The 18,869-nt window shown below is 39.0% G+C and overlaps 1 protein-coding gene and 1 long non-coding RNA gene across 2 annotated transcripts; one reads left to right on the forward strand and one right to left on the reverse strand.

The window, feature by feature from the left end:
- The first annotated feature begins 10,035 nt into the window (after positions 1-10,035).
- Positions 10,036-11,369, forward strand: LOC140588854 (uncharacterized). The gene is made up of 3 exons (XR_011990063.1): positions 10,036-10,187; positions 10,273-10,298; positions 10,509-11,369. It is a non-coding gene; the product is annotated as an uncharacterized lncRNA (long non-coding RNA).
- On the reverse strand, positions 11,311-18,400 carry LOC111858955 (methionine-R-sulfoxide reductase B2, mitochondrial-like). Its single transcript, XM_023841197.2, has 5 exons — positions 18,212-18,400; positions 15,726-15,832; positions 14,593-14,669; positions 13,951-14,098; positions 11,311-11,818 (listed from the first exon to the last, which is right to left on the reverse strand). The coding sequence occupies exons 1-5, from the start codon at positions 18,321-18,323 to the stop codon at positions 11,714-11,716; spliced, it is 549 nt and encodes a 182-aa protein (XP_023696965.2). The 5' UTR covers positions 18,324-18,400; the 3' UTR covers positions 11,311-11,713.
- Positions 18,401-18,869: the final 469 nt, after the last annotated feature.

Genomic DNA, 18,869 nt, shown 5'->3' on the forward strand with positions numbered 1-18,869 from the left:
CATAACATAGCGGGTGGGAGGGGTTTTGGGGGACTACGTCACAGCCACTTTTACACGTAGTAAACATTTCATAACAGTCAGCTAGATCTCTAATATTTCACATTTATGCACTGATCCATGGGGGGAAAGACAGGATACACCTTGTAGATGAGATCAAAACAGAGGGCATGAAAATATTTTAGAATAGTTTAGTGTAGGTTTTTTGCAGTTTAAGTAAAGGCGTTCCCATAAAATGTGAAGTTGGCATGACTTAGATAGATAGATAGATAGATAGATAGATAGATAGATAGATAGATAGATAGATAGATAGATAGATCAGCGCTAAAATATAAGTCATAGTAACTTAACAACCGATGCCCTCTAGAGGATATTAATAGTATTCGGATATAGACACATAAAGGTCCCCAGTGAAAATTATTGCAAGGGGTCAGAGACTATACCTACACTTATATCTATAGCCAAAGGCAGCGACAGGGCAGGCAATGGCTTGGGGCCCCAAGCTCGGGGGGAGCCGATTACATAGTAGATTGCAATGACAAATCTGCTTTATTTGCATCTTCTGTTTTTCAAAAAAGTAAAAAATAAAGGTTTTGTGTGTATTAAATTCTCTTTTTTGATATTAATTTACACTTCACAGTAAAATAATGGTAATAAATGTTACCATGCCGGGGGAGGGGGAGTTGGGGGGCCCCATGGAGTTTTTGCCTGGGGCCCCAGAGTCTCTAGAATCGCCTCTGTCTATAGCATCTCTGTTTTTGCACTGGTGCATTTAGCATAGGTGTCAAGTCTCACGTTATTACCTATAGGACTCGTGTTTTTTTGTCTTTCCTGTTATTTTATGGATTGTGATGCACTTAAAGCAAACAGAGAAGTTTGCCTTAGTATCAGAAATCAGCTGCTGAGAAGGCTTATCTGAATATACATAGAAGTATTCAGTTCCCATACATCTCAAGATCAGTTTCCAGTAGGCTTGGGTGGTATATCGAATTTTTATGGTAACAATATATTTTCAAAACGAAATATAGGATGACACAATACCATTTATATCAATATACTTTTATTGTGCAGTAAAATTAGTTCTATATTGATTTTTTTTATAGAGACCTTACAACTGGGTTGTAAACAATGCCAGAGCTTCAGCCGTGATGTTGTACAGAATTCACAGCAAAAATCAAACCATTCATTTGGCGTCTCTTGGGGAAGCTGGTGGAGGCGTAAGGTGAAGAATCATTGTTACTCGGTTCATTTCGTTTTAAAACATTGTTTTAAAAATATCACAAATTTTCAATATTTGTTTTGCTTTCTTGAAGGTTAATAGCTCAAAATGAAGGCCTTTCCATTGCCAAATAAATTTTAGATTTGATATGGTTTTATGGTACGTCGTAGCTGTTTTTTTGACCCATGTAACGGAGATTGTCAGACGTCAGGAGCAGACGAGCTGGGAAGCAGGTGAGTGGAGCCAAGCTTACAGGTTAAGGGGGTTTATTTAGGGCAGTGTGGCGACAAGCACCAAACAGAACATGACATCACAGACACTACAATGACAGAACTGGGGAATACTGACTGAGACACGGACTAAAAACTGAAGACTAGCCAGAAATAACAGGACACAGGTGATCACAATCAGGGATTAACATGAGGTAACGAGGTGGGCGTGGCACACACGAGGATCGGACGGAGCTGGGCGTGACAGAGATATTGGTATAATTTTTGTCTGACTGAACAGTTATAGTTGTGTATTTGGAAACATGTAAGAAAGTCCTGTATCTTGATTTCGTTTTGACCACACCATTTTAATAAAAAGTGTTTGTGATATCTTACATGTGCTACAGCTTAAAGCACAATATTTAGTCCACTTCATAAAAAATACTGAGATATGAATCATGTATCAATATTGTGCCTGAAAATGCAGAGATATGGTTTTTGCTCCATATCGCCCAGCCTTAGCACTTTGAAAATCAACCTTGAACCCTCCACCTACATACTTGCACTGTCATACCAGAAGATATACCACATTGCCCATTTTATATAACGTTTTGCATGTACTCTTTATTCTCTTTGTTATTGTATTATCCTATTGCTGTTCTACTATTGTAGCATTCTATTCTATTACTCTATTTTGAATTTGTTACACCGGCTCTACAAGACACTTCTGTGCCAATTCCTCTGGGTATAGGTACCCTGATTTTAGCTCTGACTAAAATAGTTCCTATGCTAAAAACCTACTGTTAAATCATACAGAGATACAAATAAATGACAAAAATAAACAAAATGATTCAAATGTTGACTGTGGGCCAAGTTTCTGTTAAAAGTCAGTGTCCTTCACTGTGTATGAGGCAAAGCGCTTGCGAAATTATTTGGGATAATCTGTCTGTCATGTTTGAATTTTCATTGAATAATCACATAAAATCTGAAGCTGGTAGACCTCAAATGAAGACAGGATAGGGTACAGGAAATATATTTAATTCAAGGTGCAAATGGTTTTATTAAATAAGGGGTTCTCATCTTAAAATTATTTGTAAAAGATTTTAATTATATCTTGTATAAAGTTCTAATAACATTTAACTTTAATCATCACTCACCAAAATTTCTTGTCCAAAATTTTGAAAAATTAAATTTAACAGCATTAACAGTCATTGATGATGTTGACAGCATAATTCTGTCTCTTTGTTGATATTATTCATTTACACTTCAAAGTAAAATAATGGTAATAAATGTTACCATGCTGGGGGAGGGGAAGTTGGGGGGCCCCATGGAGTTTTTGCCTGGGGCCCCAGAGTCTCTAGAATCGCCTCTGTCTATAGCATCTCTGTTTTTGCACCGGTGCCCTTAGCATAGGTGTCAAGTCTCACGTTATTACCTATAGGACTCATGTTTTTTTGTCTTTCCTGTTATTTTATGGATTGTGATGCACTTAAAGCAAACAGAGAAGTTTACCTTAGTATCAGAAATCACCTGCCGAGAAGGCTTATCTGAATATACATAGAAGTATTCGGTTCATATATGGCTCAAGATCAGTTTCCAGTAGGCCTGGGTGGTATATTGAATTTTTATGGTAACAATATATTTTCAAAACGAAATATAGGATGACACGATATCATTTATATCAATATACTTTTATTACTAATACTCGTTTATAATGTTGACAGCATAATTCTGTCCTGTCTTTGAATCAAACGCTACTGAGTGGCCAGCTATCTTCACAGAATTGTTTAATTCATTAATTTAATTCACAATTTGAAAAACCTGATTAGAGTGAACAAATTATTTATAACATTTAAAAAAATACATTTATAACAACATATAAATTATGTTGAGTCTTCTGAATTCAACTATACCCACACAAATGTTGATTTTTAAACTTCCGGCACTCACCATTAATTGGTTTTATTAATTATTATATTTTTTTAACAATCACAAAAACCTTTTATTTCACATATACTATAATTAAGGAAGAACAAAATAACTCATCGCTTAAAGCACAGGGCAAGAAAAACAAAATAAATAGCTTTAGTGCATATATAGCGATTTGTTTTTGCCCAGGTCGCGTTTATCGGTAGGCCGATTTCTGAGTCTGAGCGTCTTTCCCTTCTGCAGGAGTGTGAGGACCGCCCAGTTGCTGTTCAGCTTACGACGGCGGTTTTGGCCGTCGTGCTAAACTTCAGAAGCTGCTGAAATGTGCTGCAGATGTCGCCAAAGCGTCGAAGCTCCGTCCCACACTCTGTCAACGCATCGCCTCCGTAAATGACAGCCATAAAAAGCACAACGAAAGACCGATGCTAAAATGCATCATGCATTTTAAACATCCAGGTTGCTTGACTGTCCTCCGTTTAATTTGTAAATCGAGCTAATGTGTCAAAACATGTCCAAAACGTTACATTGAAAGTAGAATTACTTTCAATATAAATATTCAGCCTTTTATATAGTTTTTAAGACGGTTTAAAAAATTCATTGATGAACCTTGTGTTTGTAAATTGCAAAATATAAAACAAGCAGTAAATTATAGAGTGTACGATCGGCAAGGATTACATTGATTTAATCAGTCATAGTCTAATCGATTGAAGACATTAAATACTGCAGATTCTTTGTAGACTGTACTCTGTACTGTTTATTAATATCTATCAACTTACCCAAAATGGGATTTGAAGCTTAAAAAACATACACTTGATATGGAAAAAAGACTAGAAGTTTATTGGACTGAATAAGCTGTTATAAAAACTACTTGGGTTTGTTAGGTTCCAAGTTGATCTGAGGTGTTAGAGGTACCATTTAAACCCTTCTTGATCTCTTTGTGTTTGAAAAATGGTTCTTTTACAGTCCCAATAAATGGCCACTAAGTTACTACTTTTGACTTGATGTGCAAAAATATGTAGAACCAATCTGAGGTCAGATAAAGAGTTACAAGGGTCATTAATAAGCAAAGTTTATAAGATGGATAGACGGAGTAGATGTTAGTTGGTAAAAAGGAGCCACTGAAACTCTTCTTGCTGCCCTGTGGTGATATGAATCACTGCCTGATGGTGCTCCAAAAAAAGTGTATCGTTGAAACAATGATAGTCTTTCTCCCTTTCTCCACCACCTCCAGCCTGTCTCTCTGATTGAGCCTTTTTAATTAGCTTATGACACACTTACACTCACACCGAGCTGTACAACATGGCTAATTGTCTGTTGCAGTAAAAAGGATCTGAAATTTTTCCGATATATACTGGGGAAAAAATAATAATTACTGGAGAAAAAAGGTTCCTTTGGTGCCCAGTAGGTGTCGCCACTGCCCATCTTGTCCATCAGTACTGCTGCAACATCATTCATCCAATAAACCTCGCTTATTAATGACACTTGAAATTTTCACTTAAAAAGTTCTAAATAAAAAAATGCTCCAAATGCCTGATATTTTCTGATTTAGTGGGAATGGAATAGACATACTTTACAGAATCCTATGGAGAGATTTTCACCTTTTCCATTTGAACTGGCAAACTTCTGATCATGAGCACCACCCCCAAACCTGAAAGGCCTTCAAACAGTCTGGGTAGTACATTTACTCCATGCTGAGAGTTACATGTCACATCAGCACTAATGTTAATCGTATGTAATCAGTAAAATAGTGCAACAGTTTCCAGCGTAGATCTCACCTGATGTCAGTCCATTTCCAACCTGCATGAAACCCACCTCCATCCTGAGTGCAGGAAACAACGTCATTGTACGGAAAACACATGATTGTATCTGAATGGACACAAAATTAGCGATCTGTTGCAAACTGATTCAGAGTGATTCAAAGCGTTTTGTGTTCCATATTGTCATATGTTGAGTGCTGCTTCACCCGTATCTTTATATGTGAAGAACACAATCACCATATTCAAATCACGCTTCTTTATAAATTGTGTTTCAAAAGCTCTAGTACGCTAAATGATGACTTTTTCCTAGAAATGATGCACATAGATAGACAAGATTTATAAGAGATGGGTTTAAGTCAATGAGGCGGTCAGTATGTCTATGGAAGGTTTTGTCTAAACCACTACTGCACCAGCATTGTAATGAGGGACAATGTCTAAGTGCCAGATGTGTGTCTTTCAGCCTGGGGGTTATTGGGTCTTTATGTCTTTATGCAAATCTGTACTGGACTGACACTGGGCTGGGATGCTCAGTTATATGAATCGAACACTAGTTACATATGCATTGATTACTGATTAGTTAATTTATGAATATTTTAATAAGATTTGCAGAGCAAATATACTGGGGTCCACATCCCAAACAATTGGGAATTCATAAGGTTCGGACCCTACATATTTGGAAACCAAAACAATCAACGCAGATTTGCGTAATGACTTGTGATGAGTGGGTGTGAATGCAGTGTTGGCAGTAAAAGCATTTGTTAGCAAAAGTTGCAAAATCACTTTTTGATGTAATAATAATAATAATAATAATAATAATAATAATTTAAAAATGGATTCTTATGCTATTGTCTTTATTAACATTCAGATTTCAGTTATTCAATGGTCACATGGTCCACAAAAACTCTGTCTCATGTCTGTTGAAACCCTCAAGCTTCCTCAGTAGAAGGATGGTGGTCTTACATAGAGACAGAAGAAAGAAAATAGTTGAACACCCTGGACATTGCAGTGTCAATTTCTCGATGTACGTTAGATTTTAATTTTTTTTTGCAATACCACCCCAGAACAATAGAAGGCGATAATGGTTACAGTGCGACCTCTTTCATGGATGAGATCTGCACCCAGACACTTCTTAAATTGTGACTCACCACGGAAAACATCTTCACTCTTTGCATGAGCACTTTAATTAATATTGATTTATGTGAATGCAGCAGAGCATACCTGGATTAAGGTACTGAAGAGGGAGTGCACGTTGTTTTCATGTACACTGAGGTTCAACAACTGAATTACTGTCACACCAAACTGTGCACACCCTTAAACATACTGCACATTTGCACATTAGTCTTTATTTATTAATTCATTTAGCAGAAGCTTTCATCCAAAGCAAAATACAACTGAAGTGAAGTGAAGGGAAGTGAAAGTTTATTGTCATTCACACCATACAACAGTACAAAGACAGATGCAGGCAGAACGAAATTGCGTTTCTCCAAGGCTCAATGTGCAGACATAAGGGACAAGTGCACTCAAGACAACAGACATACAACATGCAGACATTTCACTTTACAGAGGTAGTTAACACAGCATGGCAACAAAAAGCAGCAAAGTACAAACAATAAATATATATACACGAAAATATTCAGTGGGTGATATATACTATGAAAAATTACAGTGAATTAGTTATTGCACTATATAAGTAGATTGAAAACTTGAGACCTATCAGTGATTATAAAGTGCACAATAGGTAGGAGAGTAAAAGGTCAAAAGGTTATTTAACAGAGTTTAGTATTCTGATGGCCTGGGGGTAGAAACTCCTGTTAAATCTGGCTGTTCTGCAGTGTATGCTGCGGTGGTGTTTTCCAGACGGCAGAAGTTCAAACAGTCCATGTGCTGGGTGTGTAGGATCTTTTATGATCTTAATGGATCTGCTATGGCAACGTGAGTGGTATAGTTCTTGAACAGATGGGAGCGATGACCCGATGATGTTCTCCGTCGTCTGCACCACTCTACGAAGTATCTTCTGAGAGAATAGGGTCAGACAGTCCCTGGGGCGATTGGGGTTTAGGGCCTCGCTCACAGGCCAAAGCAGCACCAAAGCTGACTAATGCTGCAACATTATAGATTTCTGTGATTTCATGCAAAAAAGTAAACAAATTTTAATGCTTATATGGTTTTTAGAATTTTGCTGTATGTATGTTAACATTACCGATGCTGCAGCTCTGCGACTTTCTGGCTAAAACATGGTTGCTGTTCTATTTCCAGAAAGACCACAGCTATCTACATTGTTATACTACACTTTTACTACACACGAGAATAATGGAGGAGGAGCAGGGATTAACAAAGCCACCGTAGCATGTCACCACGGTACGTCCCAGTTAAAGTCTGCAATGCTGAAAGGTCAGTGTATGTGTCTCAGGAGGCAAAGTGCATTTTGTCTGCCTCACCAGAGTTTGTGTTTCAGTTTGTGCCAGGACAGCACTGAAGGAACTGCACACGTCTGTCAGAATCTATTCACGTTAATCAGGCAAATCTAAAACCAGTAGTGTCTCTCACACCATCAGAGGAGAAAACCATGTTAACACTAACATTGATGGTGCCCCTAAATCTTCCAGATGTGTGCCAAGAGTGGTCAGACACATACTTTATGGAAAACATCCACCATAATACCCAATCCCAAACCAAAAAGCCCCAAGGAAATGAGTGCAGATCTGTTCCACTTACATCCTTCTTGATGAAAATTATTGGGAAACTTTTAAAAGCTAAAGTTGTCTCTCATTGATGGCAAATTAGACCCACTACAGTTTGCTTATCAAGCTGGCAGGTGTGAAAGATGTGAAACTCTTCATCCTTGACAGAACATATAAGCATCTAGAGAAACCAAAATCTCATGTGAGACTTTTATTTGCCGCCTTTTCTTCACCATGGGTTTCATACCATGAGTTTGAACAGCTGACCTAAAGGTCATCCCAAAAACTTGCGTACGCACATACTGGCCCTTTGTGGATAAGATTGGCCACCCCTGATCTAAAGCCATTCCCCCAGCAACAGCAAAACCATTATATTGTCATTGAGTTCTAGTGTAGCAGTAGGAGAAAACGAGGTGTGTGCGCTATTAAGTCCTGGGGTTGGGTAGCCAACAGGAGAGGGCGCTCAGACTATAAGGGTTACGGGGTTACCCCGGCACAGACGCACTACACTACTTTTCGGCGGTCATTTCAATTGTTGGACTCCCAGTTCTTTTGCGGATTAGTGGTCGGGACATCTTGCACCGTTGTGTTTAGCCCCTGAGCGGTGTAAATGTTACAAGCTGCGATAGGACGCCTGACGCTGGGAATAATACGGCTGGGCTTCTCCCAAGGTGTGAGTTAAATGTTTTGCCTGGTTTGTATGTGGGCAGATCATAGCTGTCAAGTCTCCTGTTTTGGCCGGAAAACTACCATATTTTACCCCTCTTTCCCGCCGTCCTCCAGTATTAGTATTTTCCCGTAAATCTCCCATATTATAATATCATTTAAAGAAATTCCTCTGCCTCTCCAAACTGAACTGTCAGTAGCCACCTGCAGTAGTCTGCAGGTCATTTACAACATTAACCAGGTCATAAATGCGGAGGTTAAAATGGCAATGCTGTGTGCCAAAAACAATGTTACTTTCACCTTCTGTGACGACTTCAACAAGGATACAAAGTCTGCACAAATCTGTATAATAAGTCATTGGTGAATGCCAGAGAGCCACATGAGTGAACATGAGAAATTAAAAGAAAATGTGTAATGAAAACAAAATGTAAATGACAAGTGGTTATTTTAGATTTCTTGTACACCTGTCTTAAAATGTAAGGGATACTGGAGCTTGGCTGGGGTGGTGGGATGGCTCGCGGTGGGTGCTGGAAAATTTCCCTTATTTTCAAATCCTAAACTTGACAGGTATGGGGCAGATAGCGTTACATTATAATTAATCAGCCCCTTACCTTAATATTCTATTACCACAGGGTCCCATGTGCTGTGGTGTGGCGGCGGCTCTGCTCTGCCTCCGGCCACTGTTTGCACTGTTTCGCGCTTTGAGCGCTTCCGGTTTGCCTTGTTGTACTCCGTCCAGCCTGTAGCCGGCCGATTTCATCAGTGGGTCCTTAGCTGGGGAGCTATTTGGCTGGGGGGGTGCGTCTGCATGCGTAAGACGGGGTGTCAGAGGGGCTGATTGGTCCCCCGTTTTTCAAAGGTTTGTTTCTTTTGTTGTTTTAATTGTATTACGTTTACTTTTGGTTGGTATATTCTGTTTCAGGTTTTGGATGGGCAAAATGTGTTTTTATTGTGTCCATTAATGTAAATCGTTTTGTTGAAGGTTATGTTGCCATGTATTTTATTTGTTTGGTTAATTTTTGTTTGTTTAAACTGCAGTGCTTTTCCTTTTTTTGTGGGTTTGGTGTGATTACACCCGTGTGATTGCCTGAATCCTTTGGGTTCTTCTGTGCTGTCTTAGGTTTCAGCGCCCAGTCTTAGACCAGCAAGAAGTGGCTGCTGGTATCCGGGCTGTACTTTAGTCCTATGGTGTTCTGATTGACTACTCTTCTTATGGTTTTAGCTTTAATAAAATTTGTGTGTTTGGAACAATGTCTCTCCGCTCTTATGGTAAACGGACCAGTGTGCCTTGGCCTGGGGGTAGGACGACCAAGCTTTCTCTGGGTGTAACACCTGGGGTGGCGTAGTCGAGCTGAATTGTGGCCATTAGTACCATTGTTTGGTACCATCCGGCAGTATCCCATTGCCACTCGCTACACTAGGTTTCAAGCTTTTATCACAAACCAGGTGGTTAGCTCACAAACCACACAAACCCTGAGAGAACATGCAAACTCCACACACCCAAACCTGGGGTTACGACCCCCCTGTAACTTATGCCCATGCACACGCACACTGCCACACTTGTGCCTTGTAACTTAGCAAGATTGTGATGCTCCGCCCATGTATTGCATTCCTATTTCACATGAACACAATTTATTCTCTGCCAGTATGACCCGGCTGTGGTACACATGTAAATTGTAAGCTTTAGTGCTTAGTCCTGTTCTCAACTTCAAGAAATGACCCATGAAAGGTAAGAAACATTACTACCACCTAGGTCAACATCAAACGCTTTGAGGTTTAGCCATTTTAAAAGTCTGTTTACTTTTTTTATGCAGTGGAGATTGTTCTTGTCCCGAGCTATGTAAGTACATACTTCCATATTTCAAATTTTTGATGAAAATTTTGTAGTTTGTCGATTTACATGGTGGTGTTACAAGCAACCACTTTAAATAAATGCAGAAATTAAACATAAAAATAGCCATGGTGATGCTTACATAGTTAACGTAAGGTGCATAAACTGTTCTATTCACATGAATATTGTTAACAGTAAAATTACTTTCTTTCTTGACAGGGTATATTGGTGAATGGTATCGCTATTTTCTGTTTGGGGTCTGGGTCTTAGATATTGCTTTGATATTTTTGATAACACATTTAAGTATAGAAATACAACAGATTAAGATCAGGCTGGAGCAAGATGATTGGCTAGTGAGCAATGAGAAAGAACAGTTTTGTGGGTCACAGTGGGGCCACCAAGCTAAAAGCCGCAGGATGTGATTGAATCCAGCGTTGATCTGAGAGAGCCATCCTTCCCAAAGCATTCAGGCACCTTCCAGCTACTCACCCAGGGTAGGCTTGTGGTGAACCGAGAGCCTATTTCTACAATCACTTTGGAAACTTCTTACTCAAAGCTGGGCTTGATTTAATCAATAATAATAAATTGCTATTAGCTGCATGTTGATCATGTCTAATACAGAAAGAGTGATGATCGCTGATCATATAGCAAATCAGATTTTAATTTATCTTCATGGTGCATGTACAGTATCATTGATGATGATGTCATAATGCAAAGAAAAGTGTGATACAATTGTGGTATTATTATTATTATTATTGATGCATCAGTGATTATATTTTGCATGTTATGGAAAATATTTTGCATGCTCTTGGAAGGATTGAAAATGTTGACAACTCAAAGCCATTTCTGCAAAATGCAACTAACAGTTGCTACTGGGCTGAACTTAACCACAGCGTTGTGTATTTTTAGTGCTATCTGTGTCACATGGTGAATTGCTTATTACCTTTAAACTATCTTGCACATTACTCAGTTTTTTTAACTTTGTTTTAAACAAATAGTAAAACAAAACTTAGGAGACGACTGATGTTGATAAAATGCCTGTAATGTAAAATGAACAATACAATTTCTGACTTCAGTCCACTTGTAACATGTTGTTCTTATTTATTAGAGTATTGTGTGAAAACCTCAGGAAATGCGTAAATGAAATGTGGAGAGGTACGGGGTGGGGGGGGGAGGGGAGCAAGAAACCAAGCTCCAAATCAACTTGTAATGCTATTACTAAATATTTGTCATGCACTAAAAGCAAGAAACAAAGCTCCAAATCGACTTGTAATGCTATTACTAAATATTTGTCATGCACTAAAAGCAACGATGGTGAGCAGGGATCTATATGAAAACTTTGTGACATGTAAGTGTAGGTTTTCAGGTGAGGAATAGGGTAAACACCGGTGTCTTTCAGTGGAATTTCCTTTTCTGCAATCACACTACTTAACTTTGGGTTTGAAATTCAGGGCCAAGCTGTTGATGCAGAATCGTTGGCCCGTGGGGTCCGGTCCATCATCAAACACGTGACCTAGGTGTGCATCGCACTGTAAAAACAAGGCAACAGGGCTGTGTCAACAATGGACACCATCACCGTATCTCACTCAGTTTGATTAAGTTCTCCCTTCACATATATTGTTTGCAAAATAGACCACTTACCACTGGCACAAGGAACTAGGCCATACCCGACCAGAACCACAAAGAGACACTAGTTACAGAACGTTTCCAGCACGGTTCCAGCTCACCTCAGTTATTCACTACAGAAGGGTCAACTTGGTAAAGGCATTGCTGGTACTATCAATGAATGTAGAATAATCCTAGATTCCAGCCAAAACATTTTTTCAAACACTTATTCAATGGAAATCCTAAGGTAACAGAAAGACAAATTTATGGCTTTAATAATGAATGTATTTAGCAACTACAAGGACAAAACATATTGTAGCGCCAGGCAGACCGAGGCATCGCGATAGCAGCAAAGAACGAGGAGACTTGCTTGCCGGGACAGAACACAATCTTTATTATAGTCCTTAACAGGACTGTAACCAGCACCTAACAAGCACCGAACCGAAGTATAACAGGGAAACACGAGGTGGTCAAACCCCGAACTGTAAGGTGCATACATGGTGGGAGACTTATACAAGCTAAGAGTATGCGAGGATCGGACAGGCTACACACAAGACACAGGCATGACAATAGAGAAATACAACTATAATCTACAACAGCAACAACAACACTAGGGCTACCAGATCTCATCAGTGCTGCAATACGCAAAAGCTCTCTATACTAATGGTAATTAAATATACATGAATAGATAACACTTAGGCTTTTGCCTCTTCTGGTGGTCCATCATCCTGAATAGGTGTTTCCTCTTCAGGTGATCGTGCATACTGCTAGTGCCGCTGTGGTTTGCCATCGAAACTTTATACAGTGTACAAACCACCTTTTTTCTTTTGCGATAATTTTAACTACTCACATAATTATGTAGTGATATCAAAGGAAATTATTTGTTATAATGTATTGAAGCATTTTAGAAATCAAAAAGGTAGTTTCATTAAAATCATTTAGGTAGCATTTTACTTGATGGGGTACAAAAATATAGTATTATGCTATTACTTATGTATTAATTAACCACAAACTAAGTCTTAGTTACATACTGATCTCGAGTTGGTTCATCATTAATGAATCATGATGCAACTTTTATCCCAAGCAGTTACTATATTTTTTTACTATATCTGTTAATTCTGTAAACCTTTGTGAACTACTAAAGGAACAAGAATGAATAACACAAGTGAAATATGGATGTTTGTTCATAATTAATGGGTATAGTAGCGACTGTATTTGTTCATGATTTGTTCAAGATTTGTACTTCAATAATAACTGAGTTATTACTAAGTATTTTTGCCTATCAAGTAAAGAGTTACCATAATGAGAAAAAAAGATGACTCAATTTAAAATATTGATGTCAATGCATTTTCAGCATTGATGTCATCGCCTACGTCAATCACGGTTGCTCAACTGTACATTATGTTTTATCGTGCTAATTTCCACTAACACGTCTGTGAGAATTGGCATGTTATGTTAGCATCAATCGCCAGCAGAATTACAATTTGCTTGCGTAAATTTACATTTCAAATCCATTCCATTTAGCCATTCTATATTACTTCCAATCAGAGATTGGAAATTTTCAAGTTCCGAATTATCAGGAATTTATTAATGCATCATGATACACGATACTACTAATGCATGCATATTGTTGCAGATTACCAGCTTTTATATGCCTCCCTGCATTTCGCATGATTTACAATGGAAAATCGTCTCTTTCTGGTTCAGCTTGGGTGCAACTCAGTTCTTGGTGGCAGTGGAAAAGTGCCACAAGTGTTGAACTTACCTGTACAGAATAGGAAAAAGCTAATGATGGAACCAGCAAATGTGATAATTGTGCAAAAAAGATGCTGGCAAATCTATCTTGATTTTGCTATGAACTAGCACATAATACTTTGTGAAAATGTTTCCATTCACTATGAAAAACACATTGCAGTCATAATCAGAGTGAAACATGCATAGATCCATCCATCCATTTTTCATAACTACTCATTTAGCCTAGCATCAAAATCAAACCAAGGTCAAACTAAAACTTCTCCTTCGGCATGATACGACAATAATTTGCAATATAGCATACCTGTTTGCATATCACCTCTGTCGCCTCACTACCTAGCGAGTTGTCAGGTCTTCGCAAAATGTTGGCATGATTCTCGTCATTTTCCCATGTCCCATGGGCCTGGGTGAATGATGGCCAGCCTGTCCCAGAGTCATACTTGGACTTGGAGCTGAAAAGGGACGTGAGATCAGGTTAAAGACCCCATATGAGATATCAATACTGAAAATCAGCTTGCATAACTTGAACCTACCACCAGGTGGCAAATGGCTAATCTATTTGAAAGCTAATCTACGATTAACAGGCACTAATGGCATAGTTCTGCAGTTGCTTTAATCTGTAAGACAATGTCGAGATTAGCAAATACTAATACAATGAAAGTCCCAGCAAATGCAGAAGTACTTTTTGACTATATAATGAATATAAAGATTTTGTCCATCATAACCGTAAACTCAGGCTGCTATAAAAATAATAAGGATTTACTGACACGCTTTTCATAATCAATTATTTAGCATGAAACGTCTGTGCTCATCAAGGATATTGCGTATTGGATGAGAAATACAGAGTCAATTAAAATGATTATTATTGTTGTTATTTGCAGTAATGGTAAAGCACTGAATTTCTGAACACAAGAGTAGCAGCAGAGTTTGACTAAGAGATCTTTACCTGAAGAGCGGGATGTCACAGCAGATACAGTGGTACATGCCTTCCTCAGTGTGGTTCAAATAGATCCCACTAAATGGCTGGGCAGAGAAGCGGGTAGTGAGAGATTTAAATGTGTTTCAAAAGCCCTTGCTTGTCCAAACCAGGGCAATCAATCCCATTAAGGCCAGCTGGGCAGATTCAAGAGGACCCTGGAAAGCTTATGGCAATGTTTTTCACCCCAGTCCTTGGGAACCAACAGACAGTCCAGTTTTTTGCAAAACTATGGACCGTCTGGGGACCCAGAGGACCAGTTTGAGAAGCACTAGCTTAGGGCAGAGATGAGTATTCACTTGTGGGTTATGGTTCTGTGTCATATTTTCATACTCTTCTGCCTCATAAAAAAAAAAAATTCTAGTCCTACCTTGAGCTTTAGCCATAACCCTCTGAGGACCTGAACTATGTTAGTGTCCTGCACTGTATCATCACAAAAGGAGGGAGAACCAAGACGCAGCCTTCAGGGAGAACTGAAGGGGTTTATTAGAATAAGGAAGCACAACTAAACAGAAACAAAAGGACTGCAAGGAGTCAAAACAGGAAGCAGGTATAACAAGAGGAATAAAGGGCTACTCTAACACCAGGGCAAGGTTCAGGGAAACTAAACAAATGACACACTAACTACACTAGTGTCGAAAACTGTAGAAACACTTCCAGTTTTTAGAGATTGCAGAACTTGATTCAACTGTTGCTCCAGATACTTATTTATTCTTTCAATGTATGATATTTGTAACATTCTTTGAATGCCAAAATGCTAGGTGTTTCCACAATTTTGGCTACTAGTGTACAAGGGGAAACAGAACATCACCAACACTCACCACTACAATAGCTAATATTGTAGCTATTGTACAATGTACATCTACAATGGCTGGGCCAAGAGGTAAAGCACAGGCAGGAACATATATTCGCTAATAACGAGGGCTAAGTGTGGGTCATAACAAGTGACTAACCATTAGGGAACACATGTAATGGGGAACTGAAAACAAGAGGAAGACACAGGATGGCCAACACAGACATCTGGAAACCATATGGCAGAACAGGGAACAGGACAGACGGAGACAGATCATGACACACTGGTTCAGTGAAAGACTTGGACTTACCATCTCTGTGCCCTTCTCCCTTGTTACCACATACTGTTCTGGGGTCAGCTTCTTCTTCCAGTCTACGGTTACTTGTGTATCATCGTATCGTGTCAGAGACTGCAATCCTATAGGGCCAAAAGTGGTTTAAAAACATAATAATTTAATAAGGACTGTATTATTCTATACATTACACAAATATCATATCTTCAGATCATTGACTCATTAGATTGATCCTTTAGCACTGTTAGACAATGTTAGCACTAATTTTCTGTTACCAAGGACAAGAGAAAAAACATTGTTATATAAACTATACCTAATATACACTCCTTGAGCACTATATTATAGAAACATTATACTAATACTGGGTCGGACCTCTATTTGCTCTGAAAACAGCTTCACTTTTTCATGGGATGGATTCCACTAGATGATGGAAACATCCATTTCATATTCTGTTCCATTCTGATATGTGTCATGCCCCGCTCGTCTGATCCCCGTGTGCCACGCCCCCTCCCTCACTGTTCTGTGTGGAATCACCAGCTGTGTCTAGTTTCGTTCAATGTAGTCTGGTGTATTTAAGTACCTCGCTGTTCGTCTTCCCCCAGTCCTATCATTGACGTTTACTGCCTGTTTGTCCCGTGTGCCCGACTGTCTCCCCCATAAAACCCTTGTTTCCCCAATAAATCCTTCGCTTCCCTGACTTCCTGGACTCCCACTCCTCTGTCTCCACTCCGTGCCCATTCAGCACGTAACAATATGACTGCATCACAATTTCTGCAGATTTTTCAGCTGCATATCTGTGCTGCGAATCTGCCGTTCCACCACACTCTAAAGGTCTTCTACTGAATTTAGACTGAGTTAATGAGAACAACAAGAACAACAAACAATTTTATTTTTGTATAGCGTATTATCACAACATTACATCGTCTCAAAGCGCTTTACAGCATCCCCACCCAAATCCCCCAGTGAGTAAGCCAAAGGCGACAGTGGCAAGGAAAAACTCCCGAAAAGGAAGAAACCTTGGGAGGGACCAGACTCAAAGGGGGAGCCCATCCTCCAGGGGCCTGCAGGGAGAAAGGCCACTGAAGAACACGGAACTCAGTCATGTTCATGAAACCAGTTTGAGGCAACTTTTGCTTTGTGACAAGGTGCATTATTTTGCTGGAAGAAACCATTAGAAGATGAATGAATTGTGGGCATGAAGGGGTGCACATGATCAGCAATGATAATCAAATAGGCTATGGCATTCAAGTGACAATCAATTGATATTTACAGGCCTAAAGTGTGACAAGAAAACATTCCCTACACCATTTTACACCACCACCACTAGCCTGGACTACTGAGACAAGATAAGTTTGGTCCATGGATTCATGTGCTTCAGCAGAAATTGAGAGTCATCAGATCAGGCTACATTTTTCAAGTCAAGTATCTAGTTTGGTGACTGCAGCCTCGGCTTTCTGTTTATGACCGAAAGAGTGAAACCCGACATGGCTTTCTGCTGTAGCAGCCCATTTGCCTCAAGCTTTAACATCCTGTTCATTCTGAGATGCTTTCCTGCTCTCCACAGTTATACAGAGAAGTTATCTGAGTTACCACAACCTTTCTGTCACCTTGAACCATTTTTCTGTCACCTCTGGCCATTTTTGTCTTATCTGTCACATCAACAAGGCATTTCCTTCCACAAACCTGCTGCTCTCTGGATGTATTTTTTCACACTTTTCTGAGTAAACTCTAGGAACTGGTGTGCATCAGCCTGCCTGGAACCAACTATCAATGATCAAAATTACTGAGATCACATTTGTTCCCAATTTTGTTTTTTGATGTGAACATTCACTATAGGTCCTGATCGGTATATGCATGGTTCTATGCACTACTCTGCTGCCACAAGATTTGCTGCTTGTACCACCCCCACACATTTAAATACATAAAACAAAAATAGTCAGATGAAAAATGTCCGCAAAAATTGCAACTTTGCGCAAAGCGTTTCTGTAGATTTCATGTTATATTTCATCCTGATTGTGGAAAAAAAAAACATTTTGCCTACCAAAAAAGGCGTTCTATCACATATGTATTTGATCTCACACTAGACATTGAAAACAAGTCTGCACACACATGCACATGCATTTACATATATGTAACAGTTTTATTACCTTGCAATGCTTTTGATGTAGCTAATTTTAGGTTTGTCATGGAATAATATATTTATATAGTGCCTTTCTCACACTCAAGGATACTTTACAATACAGACATATTCTATACAATACAATAATGGCTGCACACACAGCAATAGCAAAACAACAACAGCGAAAACATGAGCAAAAATAATTTTTCTTTTTCTTTTTTTTTTAAAGTAACTAGAGTAAATGCAATGGGGTAAATGTAGCATGTTAACACCCATCTCTACAGTATTGGACAAACAAAAAAGACATATTATTAACATGGATGAAACTACTTCAGTTTTCCATTTAAGCAAATTTTCTTCTCTGAGGCAGAAATAAGATGCATACCTGAAGTCATGCAAACTGGACGAACTATTTGCACACAGTTCCTGGACAGAGTTACCCCAAATGGCACTTTATAAAATACAAGTCTGAGACAGCGAATGAAAGAACGTGCCATTTTTCCACCAGCAATGCAGGTTAATGGACTGGAAGAGACCAATTTTTTACTCCCCTCCCATGTAGTATAGGGTTGGGAGCTCAGTATTGCCAAACCAACTGCGAGTTACTGGTAGAGACCACAGGACATAGGTCACAGTGCATTAACCTGACACTCCTACTTTGTAGTATAAGCTAACCCAGAATTTTATTAATGCAATATCCCATGTGATTAAAGTAATAATGTTAATTATCATTTTGATGTTGAATTAATTCATTTGATTTTATTTTTTTACAGTTTTTCTTATTGCTGCTAATGATGACGTTTTGTCATTGTTTAGGTATTTTGTAGTTAAATCAGCCATCCATTTTTTATACCCAGGGTTGCAGAGTCTATCCCAGAAGCTATGGGCACAAAGCAGGGAATAACTCAGAGCAGAATGCCAACCCATCACAGGGCACAGGCATCATTCACACACACATTCACACCAATGGACAATTTGGCAACTCCAGTTCACCTTAGCATGTCTTTGGACTGGGGCAGACAAGAGAACAGGCAAACTCCACC

The sequence above is a fragment of the Paramormyrops kingsleyae genome, chromosome 4, assembly GCF_048594095.1.
Source record: "Paramormyrops kingsleyae isolate MSU_618 chromosome 4, PKINGS_0.4, whole genome shotgun sequence".
Lineage (NCBI taxonomy): Eukaryota > Metazoa > Chordata > Actinopteri > Osteoglossiformes > Mormyridae > Paramormyrops > Paramormyrops kingsleyae.